Source organism: Scomber japonicus, chromosome 7, assembly GCF_027409825.1.
Source record: "Scomber japonicus isolate fScoJap1 chromosome 7, fScoJap1.pri, whole genome shotgun sequence".
Lineage (NCBI taxonomy): Eukaryota > Metazoa > Chordata > Actinopteri > Scombriformes > Scombridae > Scomber > Scomber japonicus.
In genome coordinates, this window is record NC_070584.1 from 26,784,538 (window position 1) to 26,802,381 (window position 17,844).

Consider the following 17,844-nt stretch of genomic DNA (forward strand, 5'->3'; position numbering starts at 1 on the left):
GATTTAAAGCCTTATTTTGCTGTTAAATATTTAATTAATGATAAGTATGAACACAGGGAAGGTATACTTGTTCCTGCTTCTCATACATTTTGTCATCAGTTTCAGTATTTATTTGATGTAATAAAATATTCTATTTTATAGTACACTCCAACAACAAGCATATTTTATATACTTAATCATAAAATTACAAGATGTGAGGTTGTGACTCATTTCATTTCTCTTGGCTCACAAGCTGTAACAGCATGTAAAGACTTTTTGCTGCAGACTGGAAGCAGTTGGCGTTGAGTGAAAGCTGAAACTTCAGGGAGACTGATGGTCTGATGACTACTGCGGTTCTCTGAGGGTTTTTTTTCCTCTTTGTTCAGCAGTATGAGGGGGGAAAAAATCAATGAAAACACAATTTTTATATACTGATCTGACGTGAGCAAAATTGCTTGGAACAGAAGATTTATTGTCATTTTTTTTAGACCCAGAAAGTGCCTCACTGTGGAGGATTTTAATTTTTTTCCTTGTCTTTTATGATAGTTAACTGAATATCTTTTGGTTTTGGACTGTTTGACTATGTTATGAAATGTGACATTTTTCAACACTTTCTGACTTTTTAAAGACCAAATATTTTATCCATTAATCAAGATTTTGAATTAGTCACATCCCACCTTTCACATTTACCTCTTGGTAAGTTATTGAGTTTCTGTAGTCTGATAAGTGAATGTTTGGGGAATCTGTGCATCATGCTAGCTAGGAGAAGCATTTTGTCATTTTATCATGAAGGTGACAACAAATATTCCCTGAGCTAGTGTCCATCCCAACTATTAAAAAGGTGAGTCATGTTCAGAGGAAGTAAACAAGTGGGTGGAATGACTTTGGCCGTGCACTCAAGAGCATTAGTGCGGTTAAGTCAAGTGCACTATTCTTTCTCTCCTTTCTGCTCCTTTGATGTTTCTATGAAGTCGTTAAGCTGATCTCAGACAGAAGAGGGGGAAAAAAAAAACCAACCCTCTGATTCCATCATTGGGCCTACAGTCACTGCAGCATCCACATTCCTGCAGAGGGAACTTGTTTTGTTTTGCGGTCATTGTGTTTGACTTATTCTGCATATAGACCTTGGCTAGGCTGGTGCTGCCCGTTGTGTTGCCCGGCAGCCACAGTGCATAAGTGCAAGCCCTCTTTTGCTAACAGCTGTTCCCCGCCTGCGCTCGGCTCTCCCCCAAAGAGAGACTCTTTTTTTTTCTGAATGGACTTGTTGTTCATTGTGCCCAGTGACTTCTGTTTACTCTCACACAAAGCCAAATCCCTGCCTAATCTGTCCTCCTCTCTCCCTCTCGTGTGAGGTTTAGAAAACACTGCTCAACTCGACGTGGAGAGCTCACAAATAGTTGGTCTGGTGGGATGGGGAGACATTATAATGCTCCTACGCTGGAGCCCGGAAAGGCCAGCAGTGTGTGTGTGTGTGTGTGTGTGTGTGTGTGTGTGTGTGTGTGTGTGTGTGTGTTTGTGTAGAACCAAACCCGACCCGCCATTCACAGCCCACTGACTTAACACGTTGCTGGGGCAACCACACCAGTTGGTCTGCTATGCCACATACCAGACAGACACATGTAGGAGAAATTATGGTATGTCTGTAGCCAGGGCCTAATCCCAACATAACAAGGAGACCATTGGTGCCGAGTTTCAACTATCAAATGTCAACGTCTCGAGGAAATAGTGAAGCGTTCGTTTAGGTCACACTCCAGGGGCTTAGGTAAAGAAACATATATGGTTTATTACTCACTGCTTCCATTTTTAATGCTTCGCTGTCAGTTGGGTTTTTAGAGGAGCGCAGTGTTTATCCATTCAGTCATCAATGTGACACTTTTATCACTCTTCAGATTGTAATTTTTGTACAACAGAGCACATTTTCCTTTGTTCGTTTTTTGAAAGAGTCAAATGAATTAAAGTGCACTGGCAGATGCTTTGAAATACTTCTAACTTTTAAAAAACGATAAGTAAGGAATGTATATATATTTTGAAGACATGACAGAATCTTCCTCTTATAATTGAACAGTACCAATCCACAAGCAATAAAATGCACCATTGCTCATTTCAGTCCACTCTGGAATGTTACCGTGACAGCCTTGACCAGTAACTTATGACGGCTGATGTTAGCTAATGCAAGCAGACTTAAAGATGCAGTGTGTAGAATTTAGCGTCATCTAGCAGTACAGACTTGGCAGACATGCAATATAATATTATATATATATAAAGTAGTCAGTGTATAATCCCATAAAAATAAGATTAGTTGTGTTTTTGCTACCTTAGAATGAGCCCTTTTATATGTACATAAAGAGGGGGTCCTCGTCCAGGGAGGCCACCATGTTGCACCAGAATGTTTCTACTGTAGCCCAAAATGTACAAACACTGGCCCTTTCACATGTTTACTGAGTTTTACAGCCACCATAGGTTCTCCTACACACTTGACAGGGAGGGGTATTCAGTAGGTGGAAATCTGCTAACTCCCCACTAGACGCCTCTAATTTTACACACTGCACCTTTAATTAAAGATGTTGTTGTGCTAACTGACATACTTGAGTCAGTTTGCTGCCTTCATGGCTCTTTTGATCATTTGTGCCATACTGTGTGTGTGTTATATTGCGTTGTAGCACTTGCCATTGTCACTTGTGTATGTTTAGAAAATAATGCATAGTCTTTTAAGTGTAAAGACAAATAATCTCTTTACAAATAAAAACTTATGTTCACTTTGCCCCATTCAAAACACTCAGATTTTCTTCTACAACCTTAGATGGTGTGGTATGACCATTAACTTCTGGCTACGTAGATATTGCTGTTTATTTTGTGACATTGTTTCACTGTGTTTTAGCACATACATTAATATTACGCTGGCTTTATCTATAAAGTTAAACAAATCAGGATATTATATTATTATGATATTTACCCCCTCCTATCAGACAGGAAGTGGCTAGTGTGAACACAACGTCAGACTGAATAATAAAGTGAAAACAAATTGACAGTTGAGTCTTATCATCAAGCTAGACAGAAGTAACATTTGAAAATGGAAAAACAGAGTGACAATTGTAAATGTATACGCTCTTTTGTCTTGTTATTTGTTTTGTGTTACCTCCTACATGTGTATAATTTGTGGCGTAAAAATGAATATCAATAAGTCAGTTTAGAACCTAAAGTATAATATGAAGGCAATATTAAATGTAATAAGTCAACTTTACTGGATTCGTTAAAGCTCCTGAGAGAAAATCTGACCTGGGATATTCATGAGAAATATTTCAAACAGTTCATTTTTGTATTGCGTCAGCCTTTGTATTTTTGATCCTTCCATTAAAGCAGCTTGTAGCTGCCTAGTATTGCCTCACATTTAGCCTTATATGCCCAAGCAAAAAGTGAGTTCTGATGGAACTTTTGGAAATATATAAAACTGATACCACCACACTTCAAAATGGATACAACAATGCTTCATGTGCATGTTAACCGTTCAAATAAGCTGCTGCTTCTTAGAGATACAACAGACTCCACTTTTTAAATGTGGGCTTTCTGGGAAAGTGGTTTTGGCTTCCATCCAGCACATTGTTTGAGTGCAAACGTTGACCTTGATCGATTGGGTTGTAAAAATGTCTGTTTCTCTGTCAGTTATTTGACTGTCAAGGCATGCATGTTTATTTGACCTACTTTTGTATGTGTGTGTTTTCAGGTGGTGGGTCTTTACCGTCTTTGTGGCTCCGCAGCTGTAAAGAAGGAGCTACGTGAGGCATTTGAGAGAGACAGCTACAGCGTGGAGCTGTGTGAAAACACGTATCCTGACATCAACGTCATCACAGGTAAACTGATCGCTGGTAACGTGGAACATAAGACGCCAACAAAGCTCAGGATCACCTCACACACTCAGTATAATTAGGAAAAGGTCATTTAACTTGATGGCTGGCGTCCATCTGGTTTCAGGATATTTACTCTCTCAGTACCCTCTCGCCCCTACTTCACTCAGGATATTACATAATATACTGAGTATACAAAACATTAGCCTCCTTGAAACAGACTGAGCAGGTGATTACAGGTGAAAGCTATCAGTCTTGATTGATTTGACCTGTTCAATTCACTTGTTACTAAGAAGAAGAAGAGGAAGAAGCAATAGTTTAAAGAATTAGGTTTTGGGACCATTTAAACATTTTATGAATACTTTTTTAAGCAACTTTATGAGTGAGGTGACAATAAATGTATTATATTGAATTATGTCAATAGTTTTTAAGCCTCAATATCTTTCAGAACAGCACTGTGAGAACAGTGATGCTGAGCATCAAATCTACATCAATAACAAAACAAATGGGGCATTACTCAGATGGAGTGTGATTTAGTATTGATCCAGTGAATGAATGAAACGCTCCCTTGCCCTAGAAAACGTGTCTGAACTGGTGTCCGCGCCTGATAGGTCAGCATACGTGTACGTCTAAAGGACTGTGTGTGTGTGTGTGTGTGTGTGTGTGTGAGTGTGTGAGTCTGCTGTTTGTAGTAAAAGCATTCCAACAGTCAACATACCGGCGGTGCCTGAGGGAAGGGCCCACACACACACACACACACACACACACACACTCTCTCTCTCACACAAATCAGGCCATGCTGTACATTCAGGTCATTCTTTCTCTTCCAGGCTCACGGTTGAGACTTGCTCTCCACTGTCCCTTTTCGGTAGTCAAGCCCATGGTTGTATAAAGAGAACTGGATACAGCCTCAGAGGCAGGGCCCCGTTCATTCCTATGAAAGTTGCTCAGCGGTGCATGAAGCCAAAAAAGCCACTTTCTGAAAACATACTGCGCACGCTCTATGGGCCCAATGTGTCTATAGAATATGCTCACTAGAGACTTCCACCGGCCAAGAGTACTAACTTCCGGTTTAGCCCTGCAGCTCACTTGAGTGGGGACAAAATGATTAAATCGTGTGGCTCTTCTAGACTTTCAAAATGTTATTGAACTCAATTAATCAAATTGTGATAGTGAAACAAGTCATTTTGTGGAGGTTGCGATGCTCCAAAAAGTGTATTTGCATCTTTTTCACAATGTAAGTCTATCGGGGCCCAAAGGCCTCACATGACATTGCAATTACATGGTTCGGCCACAATGTTAAATAAGCTTCAAAGCCCAGAGCAGTTCCTGGAGCCTTGGTAGGGCCTAACTTTTTTTTCTTTTTTCTCAATTGTATACAGCCTGATTGTGTTGGTAGCGGAAGTGTGGAAAGAAGATTGATTGTCCCAAAAGTTCAGTGTTTCTAATCTCAATTTAAATGCCACTCAGATTTCAGCTACTCTCTACTCTGTGGCTGTGACATTAAAAATGGAAACATTGAATTACAGCACATCTCACAGAGTCTTCAGCTTACAAAAACAGCTGTGTCACTGGATTGAGTAATGAATCCTGCTGTGTGACAGATGAGGGTGAGGGGGGGGGGGGGGGGGGTACAAAGTTGTAGAAAGTCACTTGGTCATGATTTTTTTTTTCTCCCACAAAAAGAGGAAGACCATGGAAACCCCTGGGCATTGTAGGAGCTGCTGTTGGTTTTGGGAGGAGGCCCCGTATAGGCGTCGTCCTATCATGCCTGCTTTGATCCACATGCATTTGCATGGCAGGGCAAAGAACACAGTTAACAGTTGAGCGGGTTAGAAAAAAAGGGCCAGCACCAGCGTGGATTGTTGGTTTTTGCTTGCTGCCTAAATTTGCTCTGCCAAGCGAGTTGCTGTTGCAGATGGACCGGAGTGAGTGGACAGAGGACAGAGAGAGAGAGAGAGAGGGGGGAAGGGAGGCATATGAAGGGGTTTATGGTGTGTGCTGCAGAAATGTCCATGTGGGATATAATCATGGATTTAGTCTTAAAACAGTCTTTCTTGAAACATTTGATTAAAGCCTGCTAGTTGATTGACCTAATTTTACTTTTTTTTTTCTTGACAATTTTTTGAAGTAATCCCCTCATGTTTCAATAAAGGCCTTCTAATTTGAATTTATAATTAAAGTATAAAAGTACAGATGAATATAGTATTAAAGTGGAGCCTCTGCAGTGTGGAGTCAGACGAGAGGCTAATAAGCGAACAGCAAACGGATGAGAGAAGAGAGCCGGCGTGTCACACGGCTAATTTAAAAGCGGAGGTAGTGAAAGGGATTATACAGGGGTCAGAGTTCAATCCAAAGCTTGCAAAACATGCTCAGTGCGTGGGCCTCCATTGTTTCAAATCACAGTCTTTTGTTTCAAATCACAATTCACTCCAAAAGGACATAAAAAGTGTCAAAAATCAAGACAAACAACATTATCTTCTACTCTTTCTGCTCTGTAGTTAAAGTTGTTTCCTCTTTCACTGAGCTTTGTTTGACACTCTGGAATGAGTCTGTGTAGCTGTAGAGCAGCTGGAATATGGTGGCTGATGTGAAAGTGGACCAGAGGGGTTCACAGCTCCGTAACTTCTGTCAACTCCTGTCAATCATTTAATGACTCCAGGGTTGTGGGTCAATTCATTTGTCAAGTTTTTTTTTTTTTTAAACAGACATTTAAAGTGCTTCTACTTATTCTCAGTTATTTCAATTCTAGCTGAATATACCAAATATTACACACTGGACACACAATTTGATTGGATTATGTCATAAAACAACATACGCATAACACACCTATCCAAATATCTACAAAAACAAAACAAAAAGAAAAAGAAAGTTCAATCTAAAATTGAAGGATTGTGTGACTACAGCTCAGCTCAGCTCTCTAATATTCAATACATTCAGTTAAGATTGAATGCAAGAGTACAAAAATGGAAATAACTTTGATTTTGAAACACTTGCTGGTGACTTTGAATTGAAGATGAACTGAAAACCACTTGTGGCATTAATGATGTACGTCAGTAGTGCTCAATATCGTCAAATTGCTTAAATCAATAAAAACACACTGAATAAATGATTTAATTTGATATTTGATACGTGCAGAGGAAGGCTTCACGAAGGGCTTCATGAAGGACAGTCAGTGAAGTCTTATACGGCTTGTTAGGCCACAGGAGGGCCAAGATGCTCTCAGCATTTCAAGAGTATAACCTCTAAATATTTAGAGCAGAGACTTACAGATCATCAGGTTGAAAAACTTTTACCCAATCCCTGTTGAAAAGGTTTAGAGGGCAGTTTAGTGACATTAACTAATGACTAAGCCATCAGCTCAACTTGTTTAGCCTTTGTGAGCTTCTGAAGTGATCCAATGATGGGAAACTATTTCAGATATCTGTCCTCTGAAGATGAAACTAGGCCCTGCCGGTTGAAAGCTCAGAGCAGTTATTGATCCTAGTTTGTGGTCTTTTAATTTGCCTTGCCTGACTCGACTTTTCCATAGCCTACTTCCCTACTTTGCCCCCCACCCTCGGCAGTACTCCAGTGAAGACATGGAAAGTCATTAACAAGTGCCCCCTTTGTTGCCGAACAAACACAGATGGTATTTGGCTCACGCATGGGGGATTAGCTGAACCCTGGGCAGGCCAGGGAGGCAGGCAACCACTTTACAAAGAGCTCCAACCCTGTGTGGGTGTCAGAATATTCCTTAAACTGCAGGTCGGGAGTTGAAAACAGGGTTGCTGTCATATCGCTGATGAATCCTCGTACCATGAGAGCACCAGTGTTAGCTCTAGAATTAAGACTTTTGCTCTTTTTCTTTTTTTGAGGGATTTAGGAGGCTATGGAAAAGTTGAAGAAACCACAGTTTGAAGCTATACCGTGCCACTGGGCTAGGCAGTAACACACACACACACACCACCCACACACCCCCAGTACTAAGGGGGCGTGCAGGACAGCAGGGAGGGGGCAGTATGGAGAACAAACCCCTGTTTGTTCTCCAGGCGAGGCGTTGACTGCAGCACTGACAAGAGGAGTGACCTTCTGCTTTGTTTGAACAAGGGGTCAAAGGTAGAGCCATGCCCCAGTGCATTGTGTGCCTTGTAGTGTTTGGTGGCACATTTGGAGCACTGAAATAGTCTGAATTCAAAAGAAGAAGAAAAAAAAAACATATTTACATGAAAATAGGTTACCTGCTCTTATCAGTAGCTGTAATAATTGCAGGATATTAAAGCATTGTTTATTGCTGTGCTGTGATTGCAGCTCTCTGTTCTGTTATTTATGACTCTCCATCAGTCATAATGTGTAGGTGGTGATAAAAGGATAGTGCTTTTCTCTGTTGGTACGATGCCAAAGCCGCAACAGTGAAAACGAGAGCGAGCAGACACTCAGGATGTGTTTTTTGTCAGCTAAACTGTGAAAGAAAGTGAAGCACCTGCAGGGAAGCACACCTGTTCACCCCTGAGCCCATGACCTTGTGTGTTTGTGTGTGTGTGTAGTTGTGTTCATGTTTCACTGCACGTGTGTGTGTGGCACTAACAGGGTTAAGACACTAAAGTAAACACAAGCACTGACTCATAGCCTGCTAATGATTTACCTGAATGGCTGTATTCTCCTCACTTCAGGTAAACACAGGCACATTTGCACAGCACGTACACAAAGGTGGACTGAGTGGTGTATTTTTAAAATTATGGAAATAGAAAGGTGTGTGTGTGTGTGTGTGTTTTTTTTCATATACTGCATGCAAGGCGTAACAAGGATGTTTTGTTTCAAGAGGCGATGCTAATGTGAAACAGTGCTGCTGTTGTTGTGTCTAGATGATCTGCCTCACAGCACAGGGAAGGTCAGAGGATCTACCACGCTTGAGTTTCCATTTTGAGGGGCGAAAAAAAAAACAAGTCGAGTGGCACCTCTCCTCCGCATTTTATTTGCACTTAACAAAAAGTCTTTGCTTTGCCGAGATAAGGATGAAAACACACGGCTCATTTCTGTTTTCAGGCAATCTGTTTCCCCACGATGAAACAAGGAGATTATTATTATCTCAGTGAAGTCTCAGCAAAGATTGACAACAGGAAGCTGGAGGACGTTCACACAGTATTTCTGTGTAATCTCTTTTGGAAATCAACATGCCTAAGAAAGCGTTAAGGAGAGTGAATGTATCCCGTGTTTATGCCGCCTTATCGCATTTTGCTCATACCAGATTTTACTCTGAACCTGATGAAGATAAATGATAACACACGCTTTCAAGAATGTGAATAAGAGCTAAAAACAAAATGGAAACATGCTGCTGTAAATCACCTACACTGGCTCACAGGGCACAGGGGACATGAAGCACATTTATGAAGTTTTAAATGCCTCAAACACCTATTAAATGCTGACTCAGCTGACTCAGCTGTCATTCTGCACGTTTACCTGAGATGGGAGGGCTGACACAGTACGCCAATGTAGTTCTTTGGGCATGTTGTTTTTCTTCAGAACCATCACTAACTGCCTCAGGAATGCAATGTGTGTGTGTGTGTGTTGTGTGTGTGTGTGCGCCCGTGTGTGTGTGTGCGCGCAATGGTGTCAGGCGTGTTGAATCTCGTGTTGAGTTCAGAGGAAAGAGCTCTGATGGGGCTTCAAAAGCTGGAAAACAGTTTTTTTTTGTGTGAAGATGGGGAGCAGTGACAAACCACATATTTTGACACAGTACATTATTTATCCCTTTGTTTTATTCATTTAACGACAGATACACAGCATGGAACAACAGTCCAACAGTCTAATGCCACAAATGATAGCATTCATAGTCTAATTCTCAGTGTTTGTCCCTTAATGTCCTTTTATATGAAACAGTGCAATACAAAAAAAACAAGTGTACTATAGACAATGTAAACAAATCAATAAGAAAAACTAAATGCAAAGGGAATTGGATACATTTAAATGAAATCCTTATAAGATGCTAATCACCTTTGACTGATTATGATGTATTTTGAGTTCTCTGGAAATTAGAGGTGTACTGATCCAACTTTTTGTCAGTTGTACTGATTATGATGGTACTCTCTTTTCCCTCTTATTTTTAAAATCCATAAATGTCACTATGTGGACCTCCATTAAGATCATTTTTAGCCATGTAAGCATTGTGGCACAAGGAATGGTAATGTCAGTCGGTCTACTAATTTGGTCTGGACTGAAATATCTCAATGAAAAATCATTCATGTTCCCCAGAGAATGAATCCTAATGATTTTTGTGATTGATCCTCATGAGGTTCATATTTGTGGTTTTGAGTAAAATGTTTCAGTAGATGTTGGATTGATTGACATAATACTTGATGCACAAAGTTCTGCTCCACTCAGGATGAATAGTATTCACTTAGGCGATCTTTTAATGCTTTGTTTCAACTTTTTAAACAAATGACTCTCCCATTAACCTGAGTTGTACTTTGTGTGTAGTGCTGTTTAGAAAATGTTAGCATGCTAACACACTGAACTAGAACAGTGTACATGGCAAACATTACCCCTGCTTATCTTGAGCCCATTAGCACATTGTCTCCTCACAGAGTAGCCAGCATGACTTTAGAGTCTTAGTCAGGTTATATAAGGTAACGTCATGACATTGACAAAGAAACTATTTTATGTAAATAAGTCACAGCTGTTCCTATATATTTTTTGCATCCCTGATGGAAATGTTTATTAAAAGAAAGTAGATTGAGTGGAGAAATACAGAGACTTGTTTAAATGATGGCAAGCGTTCATGTAATTAGCAGTTCTTGTAATTGATATAAAATATTTCTTGGTATTGTGAATAATGCAGGATTTGCTCTTTAAATGTAATGCTGAATATGTTTACAGTACATCACTGTAATGATGAGTGTTGACGTCTGGTTTGTGTTCTGAGTGAGCAGATACTGAACCCAGTGCTAATCTGAGACTTTGAGGTGTTACAATGAACGTATTTAGATCCTACTTTCACTGTCTAATCCTATATTCAAAGGATCTTACGCACGCCTATTTGTTGGAAAGAATGCCTGGAAATTTGAATGTCATCACACATCTGATGTTTTAGGTTTCAATGTCAAGCATTTGTTTTTTGTCCACTTTATTTTTATCAATATTAACAGGTGATGGACCCAAAATGCCCTTCAGGAGCAGACTGAAATGTGTTAAGCCTCAGGCTCCCTTAAAGAGCGGAGCAGGGACTTACTGGGATTAAAGAGTGAGCGTATTAAGTTGTGCCCTCCGTTCTCAGTACTCAGCCTAAGGGGATGTCGGTGGATTTACAATGAATCATATTGTAGTTTGCTGTAAATAGAAGAGAGGAGGCAAAGCAGAAAACACATTGGGTGAGTGAGGGAATCTAGCGATGTGGAACAGATAAAGTAGGAGCTTCTGTTTTCAGCATCCTAATCAGAGTCTGTTTCAGACGCCCGAAAGATGGTATCACTACTGTGGGAGTTACCACAAACACGCAATGGTCATTCACAAAGATACACTTGCCTTTCTTGCTATTTTTATGCCAAAAATGTACAGTTATTCTTTATAACACTAATTTGTTTCACTATAGTGTTACACAGTGATTTTCCCTGTAGTCATCCTCTGACAGTTTTCTGACACCCTTCCCTTACAAGGTACCTTTAATATAGTATTATCCAGTAAGATGGATACATCTAAACAGGCATGTCAGCTATGGAGCAGATAATTATTACCATACTCATGTCTAAATCACATACTGTCATGCTGTTGGAGTCTGTCTGTTCTTCGGGAATGTTATGTTACGTAGATATGCAGATGATAATTAAGCTTAAAGGGGAACCACACCGATTTTACACATCAAAGACTGTTTACATGTGAACATAGACAGATAAAGACTTTAATGGCTCCAGAGGAACACGACTATATAAATCAGTAGCATGAAAACATCATAATGCGTATATGCTAAACAACAAAATATAAGCTCAGCAACTACAAGAACAGAATTCACAATTAACACGAGACACGCTCAATATTGTATATGGCTATATGTGACAACGTAAGAGCAGAAATGAACAGACAATAAAACATCGCTCGAAAGGACAGAAGCCAACGGAGCCAAGACATCATATGATGAACATGTCAGAACAAGTAGTCGGTGTAGAAAAGCAATGATCTCTGGCATCTCAGAGGAAAATAAACCTTTTTCGCCATGGTTCAAGGCAGGAGATTTCTTATTCTTACTTCTAGTGTGTGTTTGAGGCCAGCTGCTGATAAGATATGTGACTGAAAAACAACTTTATGTAACAATCAGCAGCGCGATAATTCCTCGACGAAGTCATCCAGAAGCAACATGATTTGAACTGTCGGCAGTTGAGCATCAGCCATATACGGATTCAGTGAGGTTGGATTAATAATGTTGAGAAGAGTATTTTTAAGTTTGAGTGAGTTTGAGTGTTGTGGTATTGTACAAGCTCACTTTTTGACATTGCTTCAGGGCATCCTTTAATTTTTTGCCCCATTCCTGTTGTTAATTGGCAGATGTCAAGTCAGTGATCAAACCTTTTACTTTTTGAACAAACTTAAGATCAGTTACATTCGGTGAAAGCAGCAAGCAGCTGATCACATTCTCTGCATTGCTGAACAGTTTGATGAACAACACGCTTTGTTCGCAGGTCATTTGATCATTTTACTGAGAGTGACACCAGTGAATTATAAAGTGATTCATCTTGTTAGTTTTCATCGACGAACCTTCAGCATGTATCACTCTGGAGTATAACCCCCCCCACCACCACCACTCCCACCCCAGCCCTCTCTGAAAACTGATCCAGCTTCATGCAGTAGGAGAAAGAGAACAGACACTAACCACAAAGAGCTGTCACACTGCCAGGAAGCTTTTTTTTTTTTTTTTTTAATATTCCTGTATTTACTCTTTTTTTTCCTCCTCCTATTGCCTTTGATGAAAAGACATGGCAGCAATATTTCAGGGGCTTAGTGGAGACAGGCAGCGTGGGTTTCATGTTTTCTTGTAGCTTTTGTCTGAACTGCGAGAGGCTGAAGTCACAGGTGCAAACACGCAGTCATTGACACCAGGACCACCCCCAACCCCCCACACAACACTTCTGACTGCAGAGTCACACCCGACTCCAATCAGGCATCTCAGCAGACGCCACTGGATCACCCCTGGAAACAATGAAACTTCAATTTGCAGCCAAGGGACTGCGCTACATTTCAAAGGGAGGGGAAAGAAAAGCTGTTGATGTCAGTGACAACACTTGATAATGATATATTGTTAGAGATTAGTCAAGTATTAAAGCTGCCTGTGTAGAGGATAAGAGGTTATTCTAAGTTCAAGTGCGGGAAAATGGAATAACTCTCCACTACGATGCATTAAACTGCTTTATAGGATTATTAACTGACTCTACATGTACGTCCATGTACTGTTTTGACACTCAGCTCATTGTAGTTTTGTCTCATCCTCTATTTCTTCTCTCTTCAGGGGTATTGAAGGACTACCTACGAGAGCTGCCCTACCCTTTGATCACCAAGCATCTGTATGAGGCAGTGTTGGAGTCTATGGCTGTGAGGCCTTTGCGTATCGGAGCAGGGGGCTGCGAGAACGACCAGGCCGACTCAGAGCACACCGTCAGCCTGCTGGAAATCCTGCCAGAGGTGGAGAGGGTGAGGAAGATGCACTGAACAGCCTCTCACTGTGATCATGCTGCTAAGATATTGTGACAAGACGTGGTTTTGAAAGGGATAGTTGTGGAATAGATAATGATGGCTGTGATGATAATGTCACAGATTACTACTGTTTAACCTCTGTTATGTAGGCTTGCACTTTGGTTGATATTACTGTTAGTGTACACTTCACAAGCCTGCATGGTATGATTTTCTTTTCTTTTCATCCTCATTTAAATATTTTCAGGTTTTAAAAAAATAGATTTTACAGTGCACAAATAACACATATGTAAATATATTTGTTCATTTGTGTAGTGCAGTTTCTTGTTATTTATTGGCTGACATACAGTAAGTGACGTTACCAATATAATGAATCTAGCTGTAGTGAAAATACAAGTGATAATGGCAGTATGTTGCAGCTGTAATGGGAGTGACAGTGAATCACATTTATGAGACTAAAAGACTAGAATACTAAAAGTCAAACTACTGTGAATGTGTGAAATGTCAAACACATACTGTTGAATATATATAGCATATTAACATGCTGTAATGACAGTAGCTAACTTGGAGTCTTGTGTTTTTGAGAAACCGTGCCCAGTTTCCCACTTGGAATAATAATTTGAAGGCCTCCAGGCAGACAGTCCCTATTTTCCATTGCTCTATGAAGATTATGTCTAATTTTCAACAAGTGAAATGTTTTCTTCATTCTCATAAGAACTAGTGTAGTTTTATTTTACAACTTAAATAGCTTGTTGACAACTTCTTATTTGTCCGTGTCTGTGTGTGTGTGTGTGTGTGTGTGTGTGTGTGTGTGTGTGTGTGTGTGTGTGTGTGTGTGTGTGTGTGCATATATCAGATGACACTGCGGAAGCTTCTTGACCACCTGAAGTTGGTGGCGTCCTACCAGGAAGTGAACAAGATGACGTGTCAGAACCTGGCGGTGTGTTTCGGCCCGGTTTTGCTCAGCCAGCGTCAGGAGGCGTCGTGCCACACCAACCGAGTCTTCATCGACTCTGAGGAACTGGCCAGCGCACTGCACTTCAAAAAGCACATTGAAGTCCTGCACTACCTGCTGCAGCTCTGGCCAGGTAATTGCTTGCTCTGTGGATTTCTTTCAATTACTGAATACACCATTTTAAATACAGTTCTGCAAGTATTTTGGCTTGAAATCCAATCTTATTTACATTCAGGTTATGTATAGTGATATGCCCTCATATATATCTATAAATATATATATATATATATCTATATATATATACCAGCCTTCTGCCTGAGGGTCGCATACAAATCGCTGCCAGCTCTGTGGTTGAGCTCTACAAAGGACTGTTAGAGGGCCTGGCTGCTTTGATCGTTGAGGTTATCCACCACTGGCAAAACAACATTTGATAGCTATTGGCCACCATCTGTTGGCCCCTCAAAGATGAAACTCTCCACAGAGTGCTTCATCATGGCAGACTAAGCCAATCAGAGCCAAGCCAGTAAGCCCCAATGTAAACCAAACTTTCGAGGCGTGGCTCCCCATCTTAAGATAAATCACCAGCCAAGGACAGATACCCAGTACTAGCTTCTCTCAGCACAGGTCATCTGTCTGCCTGCCCAGCTGTTGTCTGCCAGCTGCAGCTCTGTGTGAGATATGCAGGAACCCAAAGATTACTCAGGAGGGAGCCGAGACTGATGAAAAGGATCTGCGGGCGGTGTAAAATCTGTGTTGGTCATAGCCACTAATTTGATATATTTTTTTTACCTTAGGTGTTACATTTTTAACATTTCTGTTAACCCCATCTTTCACTAATGCATGAACCATTCAGCAGCTGCTGTAGTGTACTTGAGATCTCAGACATTGTAGAAAATCATCCTAAAATCTATCAAACTAATGAGTGTACGCAGATTAAAAAGACATGAAACACTTTTATTAGTCCAAATAATTTTTACAATAGTTACAAAGCATATCTTTCATGTGGGTTATTTGAGGTTAATCATCTCTCCAAGACAAGGACAACTGATCTTAATTCAAAGAAAGCTGTTTTTCAGACTGATATCTGTTTTCAAAACAATCCAGGTCTTCCTAACACCTTGTTGGACAGACTTCATCCCTGACAAATTCAAAGCGTTCTTCCCTTTAACCTGAAGCTTTTAACCAAAAATGCTGATTGATGTCTGAAGAAGAACTGACTCTGTGTCTGGTCTAGCCTCTAAATTTAACTGCATCCTCCAACTCCCACATTGAACCTATTCTGTTAACCGCTGGAGTCGAGTCCCCTTCACCCTCCTTCACATCAGCTGTGGAAGAAACACAGAGAGAGACTTAGGCTAAGTGCAGCAGCTAAATAGATCAGCATTTTTGAATCCCATAATTGCAGTTAGCCGAGTGTGGAGTACAGTTAAAATTTCACAAGATAAATACAATGTGCAGAGATGCATTTTTCTGTGTTGTAGTCTTCTCAGTAGCTGATCGCACCTGACTACCAGTTAGTGTCTGTAATAATCTGGTTTAAACTTGACATAGCTTTCAGTCCAGGGTCATAGTGTGGTCATCATCTTTTGACTAAAATGGCTAAGTTATATGTTAGTCAGCTGAATTGTTTTACTTTGAGTTGACTAAATATCATAAGATTTTTAACATGTGTAGTTCAAGTTCATAATGAATTATTTAAAATGTTTCTTATACACAGATGTTATACACATTCATTATAGACTGAATATTAGAAAACATCTATTTATTTGTTTATTATGGAGTAGTATTACAGTTTGAAATCAAGTCTCCAATAGAAGTAACAAGAATATGGCCTTGCTATCTAAGACCATAACATGATAAAACTAATAAGCATTAGACCTACCTTCCCTGAATAATTAAATATACTCTACAAAGACCTCATCTTCAGTGAGCAGTAATCCCGTGTGCCCAATCCTTGTTGCTATGCCCTCCTCCTCCTTGGTATATTTTTCTTTAGCACTTAGAAGAAGCTGTTGAAATAATCTGCTGGGATTCACTAGTTTTATTTGCACTCTGGCTCATTATTGTCATCGTGGGATCTTCTGTATCTGTGAGGTTGAATAAGAGCCTCCTTCGTCACTCGTACACACCCACACAGCTTCAGGTTGTCTCCATACTACATCACTGCTCCTTTCTCCCATCTTATGCCTTAACATTAACACTCTCATTAAGTTAACACCAACAAGAGTTTAACATTACATTTTTTTTGGATTTGAGGACAGTGAAAGTTTTACTCTTATCATCTTTAACGTGTCAATCAATCTTTTAACTAACGATCAAAGATGAGCAGCTCTGAGTCATTCACTTCTCTGATAAGTACAGGATGGTGGTGGTTTCTCTTAGCTGGTGTTGTGTTACAAATTTAGCAAAAACACACACTCAGAACGACTGATGAAATAATATCTTAAAAATAATATTTAAGTGTGCTTACCTTTGCATGAATTTTGGAATGACTCACCTGTAAATGTCATTTCGAGTTCGTTGTGTTTTTACCAGTGATAGTCTCTCCACTTGGCTTAAAAAAAAGTATATCTTTATTCTTTGACATCAAATTTGAAATGTACCCATGTTCTGGGAAAGGGGGGGCAAAATGGAGATGTCACTCAGGGTTTTTTTTACACCCTCAGTAACATCTACATTTCACCCTCTTTTCCAGCACATAGCGTAGGATGCCTGGACCGTAATTAAAGGCATTCCAGGCTTAACCTTGGCCCTTAGCTCCTGAAGCTTCACCCTAACATTTCACAATCATCATTATGGGATATTTTCAGCCGCCTCTTCACGCCTCTCACGCATACACCCAACCCTCCACGACATTGTTGCTCAGACCTCAAATGTGCATGTCTTTGAGGACGTCTGACCGTCAGCAACAAAAAAAAAAGAAAAAATGAAAAACACTGACAGTATTTACAGGATGTGTGAGAGAGCATGAGAATATATGCGTGGATGAGGAAGTATTGTGTGTGTGCAAATACATATTCTCAATGTAAGCTGTGGTGTTTGTGTGACAAGATGATTGGAGCGCTCTATTGTGCTTGTGTGCTTAAAAATCTACCAGTAGTGCTGCGTTCAAAGTACCCTCTGAGAATCATTACACAAGTTACACTTTGCCTTTTTGTCACAGTAACACTAGGTGCAATATTTTTGTTGTCATTTTTCTGTGCTGACAGCTAATAAATTAAATCATGTCATCAGTGAATCATGTCTGAAATTAAATAACATGCTGTCTCTTAACGAAGGATAATTTTTGTTTGTTCTACATGATAATTGCCTGAGTTTTTAGCCTCAGGATAGTTGCAGGGGCATGCAAGCGCTGATCATAAATACCGTATCAGCAACAGCCATCCCTGATGAATGTACTGGTGTCAAACAGAC

The 17,844-nt window shown here is 40.1% G+C and overlaps 1 protein-coding gene across 1 annotated transcript in view; it reads left to right on the forward strand.

Annotated features, from left to right (window-relative positions):
* Positions 1–17,844, forward strand: part of syde2 (synapse defective 1, Rho GTPase, homolog 2 (C. elegans)) — a 47,933-nt gene that overhangs the window by 25,959 nt on the left and 4,130 nt on the right. Inside the window, exons 5-7 of the mRNA XM_053323188.1 lie at positions 3,701–3,827; positions 13,294–13,475; positions 14,332–14,563. Of these exons, the coding sequence (XP_053179163.1) occupies positions 3,701–3,827; positions 13,294–13,475; positions 14,332–14,563 (541 nt within the window). The remainder of the gene's footprint in view (positions 1–3,700; positions 3,828–13,293; positions 13,476–14,331; positions 14,564–17,844) is intronic.